The 19,960-nt window shown below is 36.8% G+C and overlaps 1 protein-coding gene across 2 annotated transcripts; it reads right to left on the bottom strand.

The window, feature by feature from the left end:
- Window positions 1-239: 239 nt before the first annotated feature.
- LOC121430767 (coiled-coil domain-containing protein 25-like) lies at window positions 240-18,036 on the bottom strand. 2 transcript variants are annotated; one of them, XM_041628157.1, is made up of 7 exons: window positions 17,916-18,035; window positions 14,567-14,614; window positions 13,570-13,609; window positions 12,200-12,327; window positions 11,381-11,484; window positions 8,905-9,107; window positions 240-731 (listed from the first exon to the last, which is right to left on the bottom strand). In XM_041628157.1, exons 1-7 carry the CDS (start codon window positions 17,938-17,940, stop codon window positions 647-649), a joined length of 633 nt encoding a protein of 210 aa, XP_041484091.1. In that variant the 5' UTR covers window positions 17,941-18,035; the 3' UTR covers window positions 240-646. The 2 variants fall into 2 exon arrangements, with proteins under 2 accessions (XP_041484091.1, XP_041484092.1); XM_041628158.1 differs by lacking the exon at window positions 240-731 and adding an exon at window positions 7,867-8,677 and having other exon boundaries at window positions 8,840-9,107; window positions 17,916-18,036.
- Between the last annotated feature and the right edge of the window lie 1,924 nt (window positions 18,037-19,960).

Here is a 19,960-nt window from a genome sequence, read left to right as displayed (position 1 = left end):
CAATACTATGAATCGTCATTGAGTGGGAGAGTTGCCCATGAACCATCCTTCTCTTCTTGGGGGTCAAGTGGTGCCTCATAGAACTGACAGCTGCATAGTGAAACCATTTCACCTTGGACAGTGAAATCAAAATCCCTCATTTTCCACAGACCAAATGACATAGAAAAAATTACACAACTAGTAATAGAATTCACTTTCTAAATCTTGGCAGAAATTGTGCATGGTTTTTCATGGAGAGCTTCGTGTCTTGACGCCGACAAAGACGCGTTTCCATTGAATTGCAAGTCCACATATTTTCTGTCTGTTTTCTGGTCTTCCTTGATGATACTGCATCCTCACTGTTTTGCTGCTTTGAACACACCATAGAATCACTGACAGATTGATGGTGGCTTTGAAGACACAAACATCTGCTTGACCGGTATAAATCTGGGAACATATTATTACATCACCAGTAGCTCATAGTAAGACGGGCAGGCGTACTTCAGAGATTATCACTGTTCTCATTACCAATATAACTTGGAATAAAACGTGCATTCTCTTGATTTTCAGGCAATCGGTCCATGCGTGACTCGCAGTTGAATGTCAACTGTCCCATGAATCCATTAAAAAAAATGGTGTCTATTAGCTTCAAAAAGATTGCTAGATATCACATAAAATCATCCTCCAGATCTTCGAACGTGTTTCCAGCATTCGAGGTCATGTTCTCTTCTTTCATGAGCGACGTATAATTCCTATCAGGGAACGTAAAATCAAATTGAATTGACTGTTAGACAGAGGGTATCATAAAGGTTTGCTATGATCATGAATACAATGTTCAAATCAACATCAGAGATTTGATCGAAGAAAAAGACTGGTCTTTAGTGTGAGATTTGAAAATGACTATATTGAATCGTGTATTGGCTCAGTTGGTAGAGCGTCCGTCTAACATCCGGGAGGTCAGGGGTTCAAACCCCAGCCGCGTCGGACCAAAAGACGTTAAAAGATGGGAGTTGCTGCTACCCTGTTTGGCATTCAACGATTAAAGGGAGAGAGCCTCGTCGATCTGGCATTGCACAGCGGCTGCCGGGCCCTCGATCAATTGGGCAAAGCAAATTTTCAGAGTTTCATTTCATGTCTATTTCGAACAATAAAACATGTATTTTCATCATTTTCATCAATAAAATCATCTGACCCCTCCCCCACCCACCCACTTTCCAGTAAAGCAGTTCCTTGTATACAGAAACAAAGATAGGGCAAAGCAAACAAATTTAGCCTGAATACTTTCAAAAATATTTCCATTATTAAGGATTGGGGCATTAGAAGAGTAACCAAGTCTAGTAAAGCTTCTTCTCTTCATTCTATGAAATAACAATAAAAGATGAGAGTTGAGATAGAAAGCTCAAATAGATCAAAGGCTTTAAATGTTTCTGTTCAAACAATCAGTCGAATATAGATATTTTAGCTACACATCACATTTTTTAATTTGCATGATTCTCCAATGATTGAGTTGTTTTGAAGGAAATCAGACAAGTATAAAATTGCTAACTCCTTTGAAACCTGGGGAGCTTTTCACTGGCAGATGTTTTGATCTATTGGCAATTATTGCATCTGATTGGTGGAGAGCAAATTAGTGAGTGAAAATTACTGACAAATTTCTTCGTGAAAAGCCCCCCTGAACTAGTTAATGATGATACTAATGACAGTTGATGATGATGATACAAACAGTTCCGATGTGCTCGAAAGATTAAGACGTGTTTTGTTAGGCCTCTCTCATCCTCATTACATAATACACATGAGCATGGCTCACTATACGAGTAAGGGAGGAAAGACAAGCTCAGCGAAACGTGCTAGGTTGGGCACGCCGCCCAGCCCGGAGACAAACTTGCTGCCATCGATTCGGATACTCCTTGACAGTCAATGGGAAAAAATTGATGTGAGATTGAATTTGTTGCAAGAGACTTTTGGCCAACGTTTGAAGAAACTTGAGGAAACGATAGTCAATCTCAAGGAAAGCATTGAATTTCAGAGTCATGAAGCTCAGGATATGAAGGCAAAGATGGAAGTAATTGAAGAGGACGTTAAGTCAAGGGAAAAAATGCTTCAGGATGAGATAGACAGGCTTAGTACCTACGTGGCAAGAGAAAATCTGATATACAGCGGGATTGAAGAGAAGCCCAATGAGGATGTTAAGAAAGTTCTTCGGGACCTCCACGTGAATGTTTTTAAAATCCCACCTGCGCTAGCAGACAACTTCGAATATCAACGGTTACATCGACTTTCAGGAAAGCCAGCCGGAGGTAGGCCAAGAGCCATTAAGGCTCGCTTCCTAAGATACTCCGACAGAGTTTTGGTGCAAAGACATGCCAAAAATTTGAAAGGGACCAACATATATATTGCAGAAGATCTACCAAAAAGGATCAGAGAGGCTAGGCACCCCCAAATTGTAGCGTTGAAAGTTGCCAGAAGAATGGGGAAATTGGCATACTTTTCAAGAACAGACCCCGTTAAGCTATTTATCGACAACGTACATATGCCTCGAGAGCAACAGGAAGCTTTTGTGCGAGACTTCGAAAACCAACGAGGGAAAGACGTGGACGGAAAAGTGAGGAAGAATTTGCCTAACATGAGGATTCCGACAACGATGGCGGGAGCTGGATCGACCACCAACATGACCACAGGGATAGCTAAGCCGACAACAGAATTCAACGAGGGTGCTGCAGCGGCTGCTACTGATGGGGAGATGATGAAAGGTGCAAATGTAGCTGCAGAGCAAAATTTGATGGTATTGTGATTTCATCTATCATCTTGGTTTTTTTTAATGCATAGTTTGAAGGAAAATTTGCTTTGGAGAAATCGTCTGTTTGAAATTTTGTCACAAGTTATACCAGTAATCATGGAGGTGACAAGTATTTATTTTGTGAAGCTCGATCCTTCTGGTCAGTGTTGAGATGTTCATTTCGTCGATTATTAAAGATGGAGGTGAATGATTTTCTCTCTCAACTTATTAATGTTTACCGAGTGGAGGATAGGTAATTTTTTTTTTTACAATTGTCCGAGTCTGCGAGGTATCAACTCTACAATTATTAAGCTAATCAAAAAAAAGGAGTGAACACCCGAGATTCGCAGATTTTACTGTCAACTCCACAAGAACGAGACTTGGCAAGCAACTGCTGAATGGTAATTCATAACCTAACTGAATGAACAGAAGTAGATGAGGTACTGTTATCATATTTCCTTTCTTTACTTTTTGCTATTTATTTTGATAAGAGAAACTTTACAGCTGGAAAAGATCAATATCTTCAAAAATGCAAAAAATACGTAAAATTGATCATGATATTGCAAGAAATTGATTAAATTACTGAGTCATAACACACCTTGACTAGATTAGACAGTGATGAACGGAAATAAGATTTCATAGTAACAACATGATGCTTATGTTTTTTTTCCTCTTTTTTTTAAGGGAAACAAACATTAGCTAGATTTAAGCATAGAGCTACAGCTCCATGATTTAAGATTACATTGTATGTGCTTTATAGAGATACCTGTTGCTGTAAATCTTTTTTTCTGGAGTCAGTTATGATCAGTTCTGAAGATAATTTTTATTTCTGTGATAAATGCTCTATGGAATACATCCTGAGGGGTTGTATATTTAGGTGGTTGGGGGAAAGTTAATAAGTCATAAAATTGCTGTTTCAAATTGTAGTTTGAAATGATAATAGCTCTTTATGAATATTATTTTTCATTATGCTGTTCTTGGTTTTCTACATTACGAAGGAAGATCGAGATGTTTGGGAATTCAAATGTTCTGTAAGGGCAAAAGGACCATTTCTTTTCATCATTGGTGGGAGGTAATAATGCTCAAAAGCTTATTTGCATATTGAATGTTATAAGAGACAGAATGCTTTTCAACGAATAAGTGAAGATAGATAATAGTGCAGGCATAAATCCTGTAATGTTCAGAATGGTTACCCTGATTTGTATTACGTAACTGAATCACACTATACAATAATTCATTGAGATGAGAAAAGAAAATAGCCTTCTCGAATACATTTGATGTAGAAGCAGGAATGTGTGAGGTGTTTAGTAATTCAAAAATAGGAGAAGGAAACAATTAAGTTGAATTCGTAAAATGTTGAACCCTTGTTTCAGGCGAGGTAATGTGCTATCCACTAGCTATGACGTGTCGTTTTTTTTCATCAACTTTCATTGGTCCGTGAAGGCTGGTGGCGAGAGTTCATGTTTTTAATTGACCTCGTCTCTAGGCTTCTCGGGACAATCGGAGCTGACTGGGCGTGGTATTTGAGTGGTCAATTGAATGATTTGGATAATCTATGGGTAATTATCAATTTTTTTTTATCATCAATTACGCGACACGCTTTCTTGTCTCTGATTGGTCCGGGCGGGCTGGAAGGCAAGAGTCGGATATAGCTGGTTGGGGTGGATGATTGGCTGACGGCTAGCGAACGAGCTGTACTTTTTAACAGGGCTCGTCACTAGCTGGTCTTAAGGGCCACCATCTTCATGAGCATGATGAGGTTCGCTAACGGCCAGAAATTATAAATAATTCTTGTACACTCTAGAGGGTGAGGTGCTGGTTCGGCTCTTGTGGAGCGTGTGTGGTGGCTGCGCTTCGGAGTGCTGATTTGTCTAGTTCAAATTTGAACGAGAAGAATCGGCGCTCCGAGGTGTGGTCACTGCGCGCTCTTTGGGAGATGGATTAGTGCTTCATGATTTTGGAGTGTAATTGATGTTCTTTCCAAAAGGGATAATAAGCAGATTGCATAAAGATTTTGAGGCTTTAGGATTTACATGACGAGGAATAAAGTCACAATAAAAGGTGTGCTTTGATTTTAGAAATTATGGAAGAATGGCTATAGAATAAAAAAAAAAATCACAGTATTATGTGAACTTTCGGTACTATTGAATGCGGAATATACAGAGGGCAAGCATAAATGTTAATGCCAATTGTTTAGGATATAAGAAGAAAAAAAACAGCTGGTTATTCCTTTCTGTCGAATACAGTCATGTTGTACCCTGGTTTGGGCGATGTAATTATGTCATGCACTTTTTTCTTAGTTATGATTGGTCCGCGGAGGCTGGTGGCGAGAGTTCATGTTTGTTGACCTCGTCTCTGGTTTCTCGGGACAATCGGGGCTGACTGGGCATGATTCGCAATTTAGTCATCTGAATGATTAGGAAAATGTACCCGGATATTTCATCAAGGACATGGTACGTCTGCCTGGCTCTGATTGGTCCGGGAAGCCGGAAGGCGAGAGCTAGCTGTAATCTGGGCGGGGGCTGCGTTTGTGTCCTTGTTGCTGTGCTGGGCGCGGGCGATGTGTCTGATCTTGCGGGGGCTGCGCATTGTGGCTGGCTAACGCAGGCACAGTGCGTGGCCTTCGCTGGGTCGGTCGTGTCGCTTGCTTTCGGCGTAGTGGAGGGGACGGTGGCTGCGGCCTCCGCCTGGATTATAGGTTAGTCAACACGTGGCTGGTGAATGGTCTTTTTTTTTTTTTTTTTTTAAAATATATATATATAGGCCTATATATATATTTAATAGGGATCGTCACAAGCTGGTCTTTGGCCATCCTCATGAGCAGGACGAGGTTCGCCAACAGACAGAAATGATAGTTATTTCATGTACTAACTGACGCTCTTTCCCTCTTTTAACATGAAGGGGGATAAGGAAATTTCCCTTTTTTTTTTAAGAGGTATAAATCCATAATAAAGATATGGTGCTTGGCGGTCAGGGATTGGATCATCTGCTGGAATTTGTTGAAAATTGAAAGTATTAACTTACAATTCTCTGTCGTCGCGACGTTTCAATTTTCAACAGGTTCCAGTGGATGATTCGGTTTTTGACTGTTATTTCAAGATTACTGGATGAATCATAATATTCATGGATTTATATGGTGTTTGAGTTTACAAATTTCGGAAGAATGAGATTTTTTTTTTTCTCACACAATAGCTAGTTTTTGTACTCTAGGTGCTATTGAATAAGAAACTTTCAGAAAGGCTGGCATATTTGTAATGCCATTTGTTAGGATGCAAGAAGGAAAGGAGCTAGTTAGTGAAATAATAGTAGAAATATGTCAGTTTTGCCGAACAAGTACATTGTGTTAGAGTCCTGGTTTAGGTGAGGTAGCTGACGTGACTGTTTCGCGAAGGTTGGTGCCGAGAGTTTGTTTGTCAGTTTAGTAACCCGAGTCGTCTCTGGTTTCTCTGGACCATTGGAGCTGACTGGGCGTGGTTTGCAATGATGAACGGAATACTAATATGAAAATCTTTTAAAAGTCATGGCGTCAGTAGAATGAATTTGAAAGGTATACCATTATTTTACATAGATATGCTGAAGGCATGGCACGAATTGGATAAGTGTAGACATTTTGGAGGGAAAAGTAATCCCATTATTTTTAATAACAAGCGTATATGCCTCAATAATAAGACCTTTTTTGATATTGAATTATTTCAGAAAGGTATAGTTAAGGTCTCGGATATAATAGTTGGAGGTCAATTAAGACCAGTTTCATACTGGTATAATAAAAAAATTTCATCTGAAAACTTGCTAAAAATTCAAAAGATATTTTCAATAATAACAGAAGAGTGGATACAAGGTGATTTTATGGAAATAGATACAGACAACTTTGAAATTCAATTGATGATATGTGGGCATGTTCAGAAACTATGTGATATAAAATCTAGACGAATATATGACCACTTCATTGAAAATTTTCAAATTGATTATGTATTTCATGTTACAGATGGGCAATCCGAATATGATTTGGGAATGGGGGAACTGAAAGAAGTATTTCTGAGACTGAAATGTGCAATGCTATGCAATAAACACAGAGAATTTCAATACAAACAATTACAAGGGGCTGTGTACATGAAAAGGGAACTTTTTAAATTTGGTTTTGAGACAGATAATTTGTGCTCCTTATGTAAAAAAGAAGTTGAGACTTACCAACATCTATTTTTGTATTGTCCTGAAGTTAAGCAATTATGGGAAGAGATGAGTAAAATATTTCAACTGAATGAACTTGACGCTGACAATTGGAAAACAATTTTCATGGGGATATCTGGAAATACTACAAGGGTAGCTGTAATAAACTGTATTATATTCTTAATCAAGTATATTATTTTTAGTTCAAGAAAGCAGGGAATATTGCCAACCGTACAGAAAGTGACACATTTGGTTAAAGAGTATAGAGATACAGAATATCAAATAGCGTTTAAAAAAGGGAAGCTGGGGATGCACTTGAGGAAATGGGAACAAATCAATGCACACCTTTCTTAATACCATGGATGTATTGGTTGCTTCATGTTGTTTGTGTTTTTTTTTTGTTCAAATACAGATAGTTGTACCAGAGCAGGATGCATCGTGTGTGGGTGTACGTGTGTAGATGTGCATGTGAGTTCTGTGACGGGGAAGGAGGGGGGGGGGGGCTGTGGGTGATGGTGAGTTGAAGCAAGCTTGTGTGAGTCTTTGGGGAGAGAGATGAGGGGGAGGGGGTATGGGGGTTAAGGTGAGTGTGTAGGGATGTTTTATGATAATAATCTTCCTCTAATTAACCTTTGAAATATTTTATCCCTTTTAAAATTTATTCTATAATTATTATGTGCATAAGAGATTATTTCTATTCTATTCAGGAAAAAAGTCATCCTTTACAAAGTTTTTTTCTTCTTTGTTATTTTGTCGTTTGATATGGTTTTTTTTTCACATTGTTATAGAAGAGAAATTTGGCAGTTTAATTTCATTTGTAATCATTTGTAATCTCATTGATATTGATATATTTATTTGTTTGATTGTTTATTGATTGTATACATGCAAAGAATCTTTATTTATATGAATTGTGATTGTAAACTTATTAATTTGAAAGAGGAAGAAAATAAAATATTATTCAAAACAAAAAAAAATGACTAATTTTGATGTTTTTAACATTTTTTTAACCTCCATCCCTCTTTATGAAGAGAGGGGGTATTCATTCCTAATCTTTTTAAAAGAATGTAACCCTTGTGTGAAAACAGAAAATTCAAAGAAACTAATCCAAAAAAGTTTGAGCAAAATTGACTGAATAATATCACAGAAAGTTAAGAGCATTTGAATGTAAAGATCACGTCCTCCAACTGGCAATGCGACAAAGATGTGAAATGTCAAACAAGCACAATTCCTTAATTATTTTAGTGCATATATTACTAAAATTTTCACTTTTATGAGGTCAATTCTTAGTTTATGTGTTCTTTTCATATAAAAGCATAAAAGCATGCAAAAGGTATAAATAAAATATACCATGGACAAAAGTTTATCATAAGAATGAGAAAAAATGTTTTATGGTAGTTTAATTGTATTAACGGGAGAGTTTTAATCATGATCATTTGCCTATTGGAAATTTCCATAGCATAAGTGACCATGACAATCAAATGCTCATAACTTCCTTATTGTTTGTCTTATTGTTCTTAAAATTTAATTAATCTTATTCTTTGATTTTGCTGGTTTCATACAAGCTGACTTCTTCCAAGGATTTTATTCTTCTTAAAGAAACTCTTATACAGGTAACATGACATATGTTCCTGCGACAATTGCTCCAGGCTTTATTTTGTCTAAGATGTAGGGTTAGGTTGAGGGTTTCAAAAGAATTTTATGTAAGGTTTAGGGTTTAAGGTAGAGTATATTGTTATAAAGTTGAAGTTAAGAGATCTGTGGGGCGTTTCATGAAAGGACTTGTCGGACGTTTTATCCGACAAGTCCCATTTTATTCGACAGTTACCATAGGAACAGTGCCTCTCAGCCAATCAAAATCATGGAAAGATGTCAGATCTGACAACTTGTCGGATGAAAATATTGTTGTTAAACGATCCCCTGATCAGTGTCTGGAAGCAGAGCAATTGTCGCCGGAGCAGATGTCATGTTACCATCTTACAAACCTTAGTTCCTTTTCTGCCTTTTGCTTCTTTATTTCCTCCTCTTCTTGTTTCCTCTTATCAGCCATTTTCTTCTTGTTTTCATTTCTCTCCTCCCTATCCCTAGCTTCCCTCTCTAGTCTCAGATCAGGCTTCCTCTCTTCCTTCGTCTTATTGAGTCTGTTCACAATCTCATTAATCTTCTTTTCTACTGATACTGTTATCACCTATTAAAGAAATGCAATATGTAACATAATAGTACATCTAGATTATCTTATTTGAATCAGAGCATGAAAAAAATTAAACAAAGACTCGTGGTGAATTCACCCCTTAGATGCCTTACAGAGCTCTAGATAATTACTAAAGAACCCCTTATACAATATACAAATAATGAATGTTTGTGAGTGCAATGGACAGAATACTTCATGAGGTGAAAGATGAATGGATCATTATTTCATCTTCCACCGAATGAAGTATTCTGTCCATTGCACGAATTAAAAAACATTCATTATTTGATTCATGACACATAAAAATTGATAATTTTTCAAATAAAATTCATGAATCAACATGCTAATGCATGCAGTGCAAGATCGGCCTGTTGATTGTTAAGTCATTTTAACTCTTAACATGCCACGCACACTACTAAGCCAATGCCACAGTGCTAATCCGATGCTAATCCCCTGTGCCAGCCACAAAACCCCTGTGTGCCACATTGATTTTGGGATCGCGAGTCGTATTCACTCCTTCCAATAGTCATGATTACAATTGCTTGTAACTCTCTAACGATTAGTTTATCCACAAAATATTGTGTAGTAAAGTTGTAGGAAATTTCATACCCATTATAATGATGTCCTCATTATGTGGATTGGTTATTATCTTTACCGCTAAAATATGAGTTGTATCAAGTAGTTCCATTTTGTGGAGTGTTTTGTATGGATCAAAAACCTAGGTCTCTTCTCTCTCAGAGGCGGAGCCATATCTTGTAAAACATGTAGAAATACTCGAAAAAGTCGAATGTAAACCGCGTGAGTAAGTTTATCTGTCAGAAAGCAGAGTTCACACTGCACACAATAGTGCTAATTACGGCGTGCATGCGATGCGCAATACAATGCAAAACGGCGTAACAATGATTGTTATTCCGAATGTGCGCAGTCATGCACGAAGCAGGCGAGGGTAGGAAACAATGCAAGCACAAAGCAATCAATAGTAGGCGTGCGAGCACGAGTGTGGCATGTTATAGTAGGATACGTAGCGTGCACGAAGCATTCAATGAGTTAACATGCGCACAAGTTGCGTGCCTACCTGCAGTCTCAGTGCGCGCGTGCAATGGACAAAATCGTATGGCTCCAAATTTGCACAATGAATGGATCCAAAATTGCACGGGTGATGACGTCAAAATGCAAAATGGGCTGAATGAACGCTATCAAACAACCAATGAAATCACAAGGATCTATCTAGGTGTCATATAATTCTGAATATTAGGCTGGTGAGCTATAAAAGTAACGCCAGTAAAAAAAAAATATACATACATATATATATTTTTCCCTGAATCAAACACTGGTCAAAACATTTGTACCGTAACATGATTTGAGCTGCAAATGCTCATACATGTATACATCTTAATTTGTTGTCGTTTTCACAATCACAATTTTGTTTACCTATTCATCAGTAAACTTTCACATAAGCGCAGCTGCAAACTTCACATTAAGACCATCATCATAGTTGCAGATGAAGCACCATGAGGTACTACAATGGGATAGCATGTTTAGAAGCAAGCGTATTGCCAAAAGTCTCTATTCATGGGGGGATGCGTTCCATAAGAATGTGAATAGTCTCCGTAATCCATCCCTTATCCATCTGACATTATCCTGATGAGCTAGAATGCAACTGAAAAAGAATCCATTCTAGAGCTTTGTCATGGTACATCAGCAACAGCAACACCATCTACAACGTACATCTGATGATGTACACATTTTGGCTTTCTTGCCCCACCAAAGATTACTTCCTAAAGGAAAGATGAAATTTTGTCTTCTTGGGGGACTTTTCCTTGGGCTTCCACTCAAGAAAACTGATTTTACACAATAGCCAGAATTCACAAAGGTGGTTTTGAAAACCCATGGTTGAGTCCATGGTTTATGCAGATTTCCTGTATAAATTACGCTTATTTTTACCGCGTATATTAAAAAAATTCAATGCTGATGTGCGCTTTTGTCAGAGTGCGCCAAATTGACTTCTGTTGCTGTGGTTATCCACACTATTTTACTCATGAGTCCACTCTTCAAACAGTGGACTCATAAATAAAATAGCGTATCTAACCATGGTAACAGGCGTCAATTTGGCACACTCTGACAATAGTGCGCATCAGCATTGGGCATTTTTTTATACACGCACCAATATGCCATAAATTAATCATAATTTATACAGGAAATCTGTGTAAATCATGGATTCAACCATTGGTTTTCAAAACCACCTTTTTGAATTCGGGCAAATAAGTAATTACCTCTTTATGTTTCCAGAAGCCAATCTGGCCAACATCCATATCTCCAGTTTTCTTCAAGTTTGCCCATGGGGTGTATACAACTGAGATGTTGTTCATTTTACAACCTGTGGAGAGTGAAGGTACATAAGTGTATGTGGCGTTTATAATGGCAGGTGTCTGCAGTAACTTATAACCTGAGTAAGAGTGGGGGTCTCCTCCAATTTTTTTTTTGGCCATGAATCTCCAGCATGAAAATATCACACTGTGTTTTCATGACGTTCTATTTCGTATTTCAAAGTTCATTGCAACTTTTGGGACCCCAAGTATAAGGTTCTGAAAGAACCAACATTTTCTATAAAAGAGCATGTCAAACCCCAAATTGCTCCAAAACAAGATTCAGGATCAGTAATGCATTTTGTGTTTTTAGGCAAACTTTTAGCAAACTGCCTTTACAAGATTGACAAGCTTGTAAATAGACTTCTAAAAAGGACCCTTAACAAGAAAATTGTGCTGATATCTCTGAGTGCCTAAATTAAATATTTTTTAGCGTTTTCCAACACTGACTAGTGACTACTGTCTAAAATAACATGAAAGGCAGATATACACCATAAGTCCTCTTGCATAATGCTACATTTTAATAACAGTAAACCTTGCTTTAATGATTCTGGCAATTTTGATACCAGCATTTGATACTTATCATGCACACATCGCTTGATAATGAAAACAACACTTCACACATATGAAAATGAAAACAAGCATGGTGTCCATGTAATGATAGTGCACCCCAGTGTCAGGAATCGGTAGTTTCAGAAAAGGGACCCCCTTATCATCAAACCTTACCCTGTATACTGTTGGCCTTTACCAGCTGTGCGCAGTCTTGCACCACAGGAGGAGGTATGTCATGTATCGTTTGCCCTTTCTTTAATCTCAGATACACATGAGCCGATGACAGCTTGTCAACGTGAAACCTGAAAATGTGAAAAATAATAAAGCAATATTGACTGGCCTCGAGGCGATATGACATATATTGCCCAAACTAGATTTATATCGAGTTGTAGACAAGGGTGACATTAATTTAGTGAGGGGGATATAATTATGACCTTTTGCCCCCAGGCCAGTCAATATTGCTATTATTAACCAAATTAGACATCTAGAGCAAAAACGTTAAAATTTAGATTTTTTAAAGTTTAAGAATGACAATCTACTTTGTCATGTTGAGCAGACTGGGCCTCTGAACTTGACCATTGTGACATAATTGAAATGATGCGTCCCTGGCCTAGGGACGCAGTATCCAGCGTTGTCTCAACTTGATTACCATTGTGACGTATAGCACTGCGCGGTTCAAGGACGCGTACCAAAGCGCGTAGAGTACCCGGATGTTAGCTCTGCCTTATTGCCCGCTACGTTTCCACACATTTTCTCATTGACTTTCTTGAGTGGGCAATAAATTGGGCATGTTGATAAACAATTGGAAATTTATTGACCGACCATTTGATTCCAGTCTTAACAGGCAACAATGTATCAAAGTTGCCCTGCTCAGATGTCTGATACGGTTAATAATAAAAAAAAATTTAAATACAGTTGAAGCGAATGAACTTATGAATTAACTTATTATATTCTCTATACAAAAGCGAATAAGTCCCCAATTCTTCTTTGTTTGATATATATTTTCTTATGGGATCCACGCTCTACAAGCAATGCTTTTTAGTGGTTCCCCTCATTTCCATACATACACGATGTTGTTAAAACTATTTTACACATGTTTTGGAATTTGAAGTTGATTTGTGATCATTATAATGTAATCATATTTGATTTGTATTTGCATTTGTTTATATATATATATATATGATGTACGCTTGATTTGTATTTGTTTATAATGTTAATGATGGAAACAAAAATGAAACTTGAACTTTTTACATAGGCGAAATACAATATCTCTATGTTCTTCAATTATTTTTCTATGTCACGGAAAGCCCTGCCAAGGTGAATACCAGAATTTAAATACAGTACTTATTATGAACCATAAAAATGGTAATATGAATTCACTTTAAATATTCTTTGGGGTGGTGGTACGCCTCAAGATGATTGTTTGTGCTAATCATATTCAGAATGAAATTACATGTAGCGCACACATTTCCTTCTTTGTACCAGTATATACCACCAAATCAATAAAAGCCCTTATTATTATTTTCTGTCAGGAATACACTTACCAGATATCTTCTGGGAAACCATATTTAATAAGCTCTTCATCTGCAAGACGAAAAAAAAAAAGAAAATAGGCATGTAGTTTGTACTGAATTCTGCTTATAATGCAGTTGTACAGGATATGTGAATCTCTGCCTCAGGGACTAAAATGTGGTTTTGGCCTTGTCCTTGGCCAAGATGTCTTCATATAGTCCTTCCTAGAAGTCTGAAGTCAATGGCTGGATGAGGTCAGGAAATATTTCATAAATAATCAAGTAACTATTAAAGTCAATAGCTCCAACAATTTTTTAAGGAAAAATTGTAGAGCTTGTAAGGACAAAGTTGTGATCCTCGAGCCTGATCTTAGCATCAAGGAAAATTTGTGTCCTTACCATCTTATAACTTAACAGTCATTGACCTCGGGTAGTCAGGTTTTGGCCTTAACCTTGAATATTCTGACCTCAGGTGTCCAACACTGGCCACAACACAAGTTATATATTAAAAAGAGACAGGATTTTCTTCTATAAAACCAAACATTTTAACTTCATAGAGATAGTATTCAAATAAACTCTATATTCATGTCATTCCATTTTCACAAAATACATTTTTCATCATAAATTCTTAAGAACCATATGTCATAAAGGAAACATTCATGTTGTTGTAGAGCAGTATAACTATTAAAGACAAGACAATTTTTATTTCTTTACAGCAACACTTAACTGTCAATGAACATAGGTGATAAACTCCCCCCCCCAAAAAAAAAAAAATAATAATAATAATAAATAAATGAAAAATAAAAATAAGTATACCTTTTAAAAATTCACAATTTGTAATTTTTATTTTTCTAATGCTGGTTTAAATTTTTTCTTATGTATTTCAAAGGACTTAGATATTTGCCACCCGCCTACCCCCCTCTAAAAAGTAGAAAACGATACCGAAAGTCCTACTTTATCTACATGTACACTGCTATTCATTCAAACATGTTAATTTACATGTATCAATTGATAATTGCTCAATACTTACTCTCATACTTGTCAAATCCCATGTAGATTGTATATGGCGTTGAAACCACTGGAAAGAGAACAGAGACATAACAGACTAAAAAGGGGAAACATTCACATATCTAGGAAAAATATAAGTAACTATTTAAAAGAAAAGTTCACCTAGTCCTAGGCAAATACCAAAATCACACAAGAAAAAACAGACTCTTGACAGCTCAACAGACAGATCTATGCCAATGTCATTTATCAGATTGGAGTCACTCAGTTTTTTGCTGGAGTATGGTGACTATGACAACAGTTCTTGTCCAATCAATATATTGTAGATCTACTGACAAAAATGGCTGTAAAGTCTGAATAGATTTTATTCAATAAACAATCAATATATCAGCTTAAATCATCTAAGGGCTACAAATGTACTCATAAAATAAAATATATGATGGCTACTGGAAAAAAAATCCACCTTGAACAAGATCACCTCAAGTTTTCCAACTTACCCCATATATACAGGGTAAGTTGGAACATGGTAAAGGGCAAGTTGGAATACTGCATGGTCAATTAAGAATTATACTTAAACTACGACATAGTTTAAAGGTAAATGCTACATGCAGTTTTGGTAACGATATCAAAATGAGTTCGTACAGAATCCAATGAAATGACCACCAAAGTGTCTGTTTGTATAAATAAAACGCATGTGCCAAAGAATTCTGGAAGAAATTGTGTAATTGCTGAGAAATCAGCAAATAAGCACAGGAATCGGTAGGGCGTCGGGCCCAACGCCCTAAGCAACATACATTGTCCCACGTGCGCTTATCTGTGTTGGGGATCTTCGGTGTGAACATTTTTCAGCGTAGATTTTCACAACGTTCAGTTAATGTAACTGTGCCAGATCTAGAGCCTCGATGATATACTGACAATTAAGCCTTGTTTTACAGACTTTCTCATGAAATCAGTGTTTACTGCAACTACTGGAATTTCTCTTTAAGCTTATTTGTTTTTCAAGTTCAAAATATTAATAAAAACAAAGGTATGCATTTTAATTTGTTGAACATTTTGTTTTCTAGTACACATAACATACAACCACTCACGCAAGCCGACAGTGTAGACTTAGAATTCTACATATTTGTGTGCATTTGATTTTACAAGCAATTAATTGTTTTAGCAATTTTCATGCACTTCTGCACCAAATTTACATGACTTTGTCATTGTTCAGATATTTACTTACAGCATAGTTTTTTTTAACAATAAACTTAGTAATAAAATGGATAAGGAGGCAGACACTGTATGAAATATAAAATAGTGGCTTTCATGACAGATGTATGATGCCAAACCTCATTGCTCATTAATTAGGTAGGGGCAAAGTTGGGGATGATTGGATGAACACACACCTTTAGCTGTACTTTGAACTATACTATACAATAACAATTCAAGGTCAGGGGCCCATTTCATAAAGAACTTGCAACTGTTGTATCTTTGCCATTATTTTATTTATGACAACTACCATGGAAACCTGGCTTGATTCTGATTGGCTGCTGAGCCCTGTTACCATGTCCATGGTAGTTGCCATAATGGCAAAGTTTATTGGCTGATGAAAATTGCATCAAATCGAATGAAAAACAGGATTATCAATATCAGGAAAAGAAGGAGGGGGGGGGGGGGGATTTAAGACTCATACATTTTTTCTATTAAAATAAAAAGTTCACTTTAGTTTTGGCACTAGTTCACTGCAACCATCCTGCCTGTGGGGAATCTACAGGTAGGACTACGGTATGCCAATGTTGTACAGAGCACAAGCTTTAAAAAAATCATTAAAATATCACTTTTGTGACCAAAATTACTAATTTCCATACAGCTGAAATTTATTTTCATTAGTAACTTGGGAATAATTTTTGGATTCACCAGAGCGCTCAAAAACTTTAATTTTTGGCATATTTTTGTGTACGCCCTCTATTGGTGGAAAGTAATATAGCAAGAAAATTTTCATTTTTCAAGCTCTATTTTTAATAAAGAAAAAATAATTTAAAGAATATAATTTACTTAAGAGCCAAGTTTTATTAAGAATTGCTGTAATGGAAAGTGACAGTGTAAAAAAATCAAGCATTTGTCCAAAAGAAAAAGTAATCCAAACATTGTCAACCTTATTATGCCACACATAATAAGAACAAAGTTATGGGTCATTCCATCTGGATTCACCCAGTGGTTGCACCTAACCCTCTCAGTTTTTGTTGTAAATTGGTACACATAAAATCCCCCATGACCAAAGCAAAAAAAAAAAAATTAGTCCAATCAGCCATCGGTTCTTGTGCTACAGCCCACCATTTTCTCCTTGTTTTGACAAAAATGGGCGTGACCTTCAACTTATGCCAGAGCCCAGAACACAAATATATCAAAAGACATTCTTTCCTGATGCTATCAGAATATGGAACTCACTCCCAGCAAAGGTAGTTCACAGTACCTCCCTCACGTCTTTCAAGCAGGAGGTGCAGCAAAGGAGGCTTTGTTGAGGCCTCTTCTGTTTTTAGCTGCACATAGTTTTGTAGAGATTTTTACTCACACAATTCATCTGGGAACTTGACAAGCACAAGTACGATAATATGCCAATGGCAGTCTGTACTTTACTGGAAGAAGAACTTTTAATGGCCATTGTGTCGTAACGTGTTGACCAATTTTCACGAAAGCGGTACCATTCAAAAGCAAATTCAGAGAGGAATCCAAAACATGCATCAAATAATATATTGGAGCAATTTATAAGGTCATGACCTTTGACCTTTATTTTGAACTTGAGTTTGACCCCCAGACAAATAATTTTTTAACTTGATTTTCATGCATGTCATGTAGATCTACTTAGGCCTACAATGTTATTACTATTGACAAAATGTCTTAAAACCAGGCATTAACCACTTCACCTTTTAAAACTCTTCCAAAGTCAAAGATACCATTTATCTGATGATGATCTGAAAATAAATTTCTCTCTTATTCCCACATACTCACTGATCTTAAGTTACAGTATGCAAACAGATGAAAAGAAATTAAGCTTAATATCAGTAAACAAATGAAACATCAAAACATTTTTATGCTCATGAATAAGTATCTGTTTAGGCATTTTGATATTGGGGCCATTGCATGTACAAGCGCGTGCAAATTCTTTGTACATATATACAATGGCTTTATCACAATTCTGTGATTACACACATCCAAACTGTACATGAGCTATTCATTATTAATAATCCCCGGCGACTGCACTTTGATGGACATCAATTTTAAGACGGGGAATGTATGAGGAAGTTATCAGTGCTAAAGGACAAAATATGACGCAGCTCATTTCAAAACTTTGACGGTGGTTGAAGAACACAAAAATAAAGACATATTATTACCATTGCTAGTGAAGTAGAAAACCATATTTTGCTGGCAAATGTTCACAGATCAACACCTGTATCAATCTTCAGTTCACGTCGAGAGACTGAGTCGAGAGTATAGTCGCTTTCACAGTCTCTAATGTCTGAGATTTGATATGATTACACTTTTTATATTGTGGTTTATTTGAAAATGATACTGACTGTGAAAATCAGTCTTTGTGCTTTAGTTAATTTCCTGAGGAAAAAAATATTGAAACTCAGCATGAATGCCAAACATCAGTTTCCGGGATTCTACTTAAAAAATCCAAACACAATTATCACTCATTTCTTGGACACACGCCTACATTTTTTTTGGCACTATAAATCCTAGCCACTATTTATCGTTACCGACCGCATCAATTCTGCCAAATTGATAACCTGTGACAAGTCAATGACTAAGGTACGATAATACGCCAGTGGCGGACTGTACCAGCCTGGAAGAAGAAGAAGAACGAATTTATAACCTCTTAAAAATTAAAACCTCGATTTTGATATCTCATCGAATTTAAATAAAAAGAAGGCGTTAATTGATTTTAAAAAATATTGTTTCCTTTCCTTCTTTCTCTTTTTCTCCTTTCCCCTTTTTTTCTTTATTGGGGGCGTTTTTTTATGGGGGGGGGGGGGGTGGACGACCGCCCCCACCACCACCCCCCTCTCTGCTACGCGCCTGTTCTGGTCTGGAATTCCTGAAGCGCATGAATGTGAAGTTTTTATCATACCGTAATATGGTGGCAATCGATCTCTCTATCATAAGAGACATGTCACACCTGTACTCGCACCAAATAATATTATACCAGCTCAAATCTCATTAACCTGAAAATGCCAGCGCCAGGAGTGATAAAAACATTTGTAATAATAAGGTTTCATTTTATATAATCACAATATATATTTGAAGTTATATCGGCCCTACCATTTGTCTTAATGCCCACTCATTCTATTTCTTTCCGTCACTCCCTCTCTTTCTCCCCGCCTCTCCTCTACTGTTTTAATTTCTTTCTCCGCCCCCCCCCCATTTCCACTTGAGGCTCTCTTTCCAACGTTGCACCCCTATAGCTGTACCCCCCCCCCATCGGTGGCAAAAAAAGGGGAAATGGAGAGAATACTGAGAGAGAAAAAAAAATAAAAATAGGCAAAAGAAAATGGGAGGGAAGAAAGAAAAAGAGGAGAAAGGGGAGATAAGAGCGAATGATAAAGAGAGAAAGGGGGAGACAATGGAGCTAATAGCTTTATGGAGAGACTATAGGGAAAATTACTATAATTATGTAGGCCTATATGCAGACAGGGGCAAACATATTGCGCATTAAGACTGCATCATCATGGTCATGACCCGTTTTGCATAAAACTTTTGCCATAAAAAAACTCTGGCAAATAAACAAAAACTCTAGCATTGCCATTGATTTTTTTGTATATATTTTATATATATGATGGCAAAAATTTTATGATTATCAATGAGTTGTAATATATAGGTCCGTGGTTCATCATAATGGAAGAACATTTCATTTGCCGTGGATTCATTTTTACTTTGTTTTAGTTATGTTTGATTAAAATGTTACTATATTGTTGCGTTCATCTCTTGCAGTACAATCGAAAAAATGGTAATGAAAAACAAAATATCACATTTTTCAATTAAAAAAAAATACAACTAATGCTTTGTGCCCACTCTATTTTGTAAAATGAAATATTCTTCTATACCCTTTTACCTTCAAACATTTTAGGCCTATTGTAAAAATAGCACAAAATCGATAAAAGATACTGGTGAAGGTTTGTGGAGAATGCATAAAAATTAGTATTAATAGTGAGATTTTGACCTTGCGAGAACAGCTTCATACGTGAATATGAAAAATCAATGGGCCAATAAAAAAATGAAAATTGGTTTTATTAAATCATTTGACACCCCGAGTTCCTGAAAGAAGAAAGTTTTCAGTCACCATGAAGCATCAAAAATAAAATTCATGCATACATAATTGGGGTAGCTGCTCGTATATGACCAGGGGCGTAGATAGCGGGGGGGATGGGGGGGATGC

Source organism: Lytechinus variegatus, chromosome 17 (genome assembly GCF_018143015.1).
Source record: "Lytechinus variegatus isolate NC3 chromosome 17, Lvar_3.0, whole genome shotgun sequence".
Taxonomy (NCBI): Eukaryota; Metazoa; Echinodermata; class Echinoidea; order Temnopleuroida; family Toxopneustidae; genus Lytechinus; species Lytechinus variegatus.
The sequence above is the reverse complement of the archived record's forward strand: the minus strand, read 5'-3'. Positions and strand labels throughout refer to the sequence as shown.

Coding starts and splice junctions, on each gene's coding strand:
- LOC121430767 (XM_041628157.1), bottom strand. CDS start 17,940: ATGGTTTTCTACTTCACTAGCAATG. Junction 9,108..11,380: donor GCTTCTGGAAACATAAAGAG/GTAATTACTTAT, acceptor TTTCTTTAATAG/GTGATAACAGTATCAGTAGA. Junction 732..8,904: donor AAGGCAGAAAAGGAACTAAG/GTTTGTAAGATG, acceptor GTTCCCTGATAG/GAATTATACGTCGCTCATGA.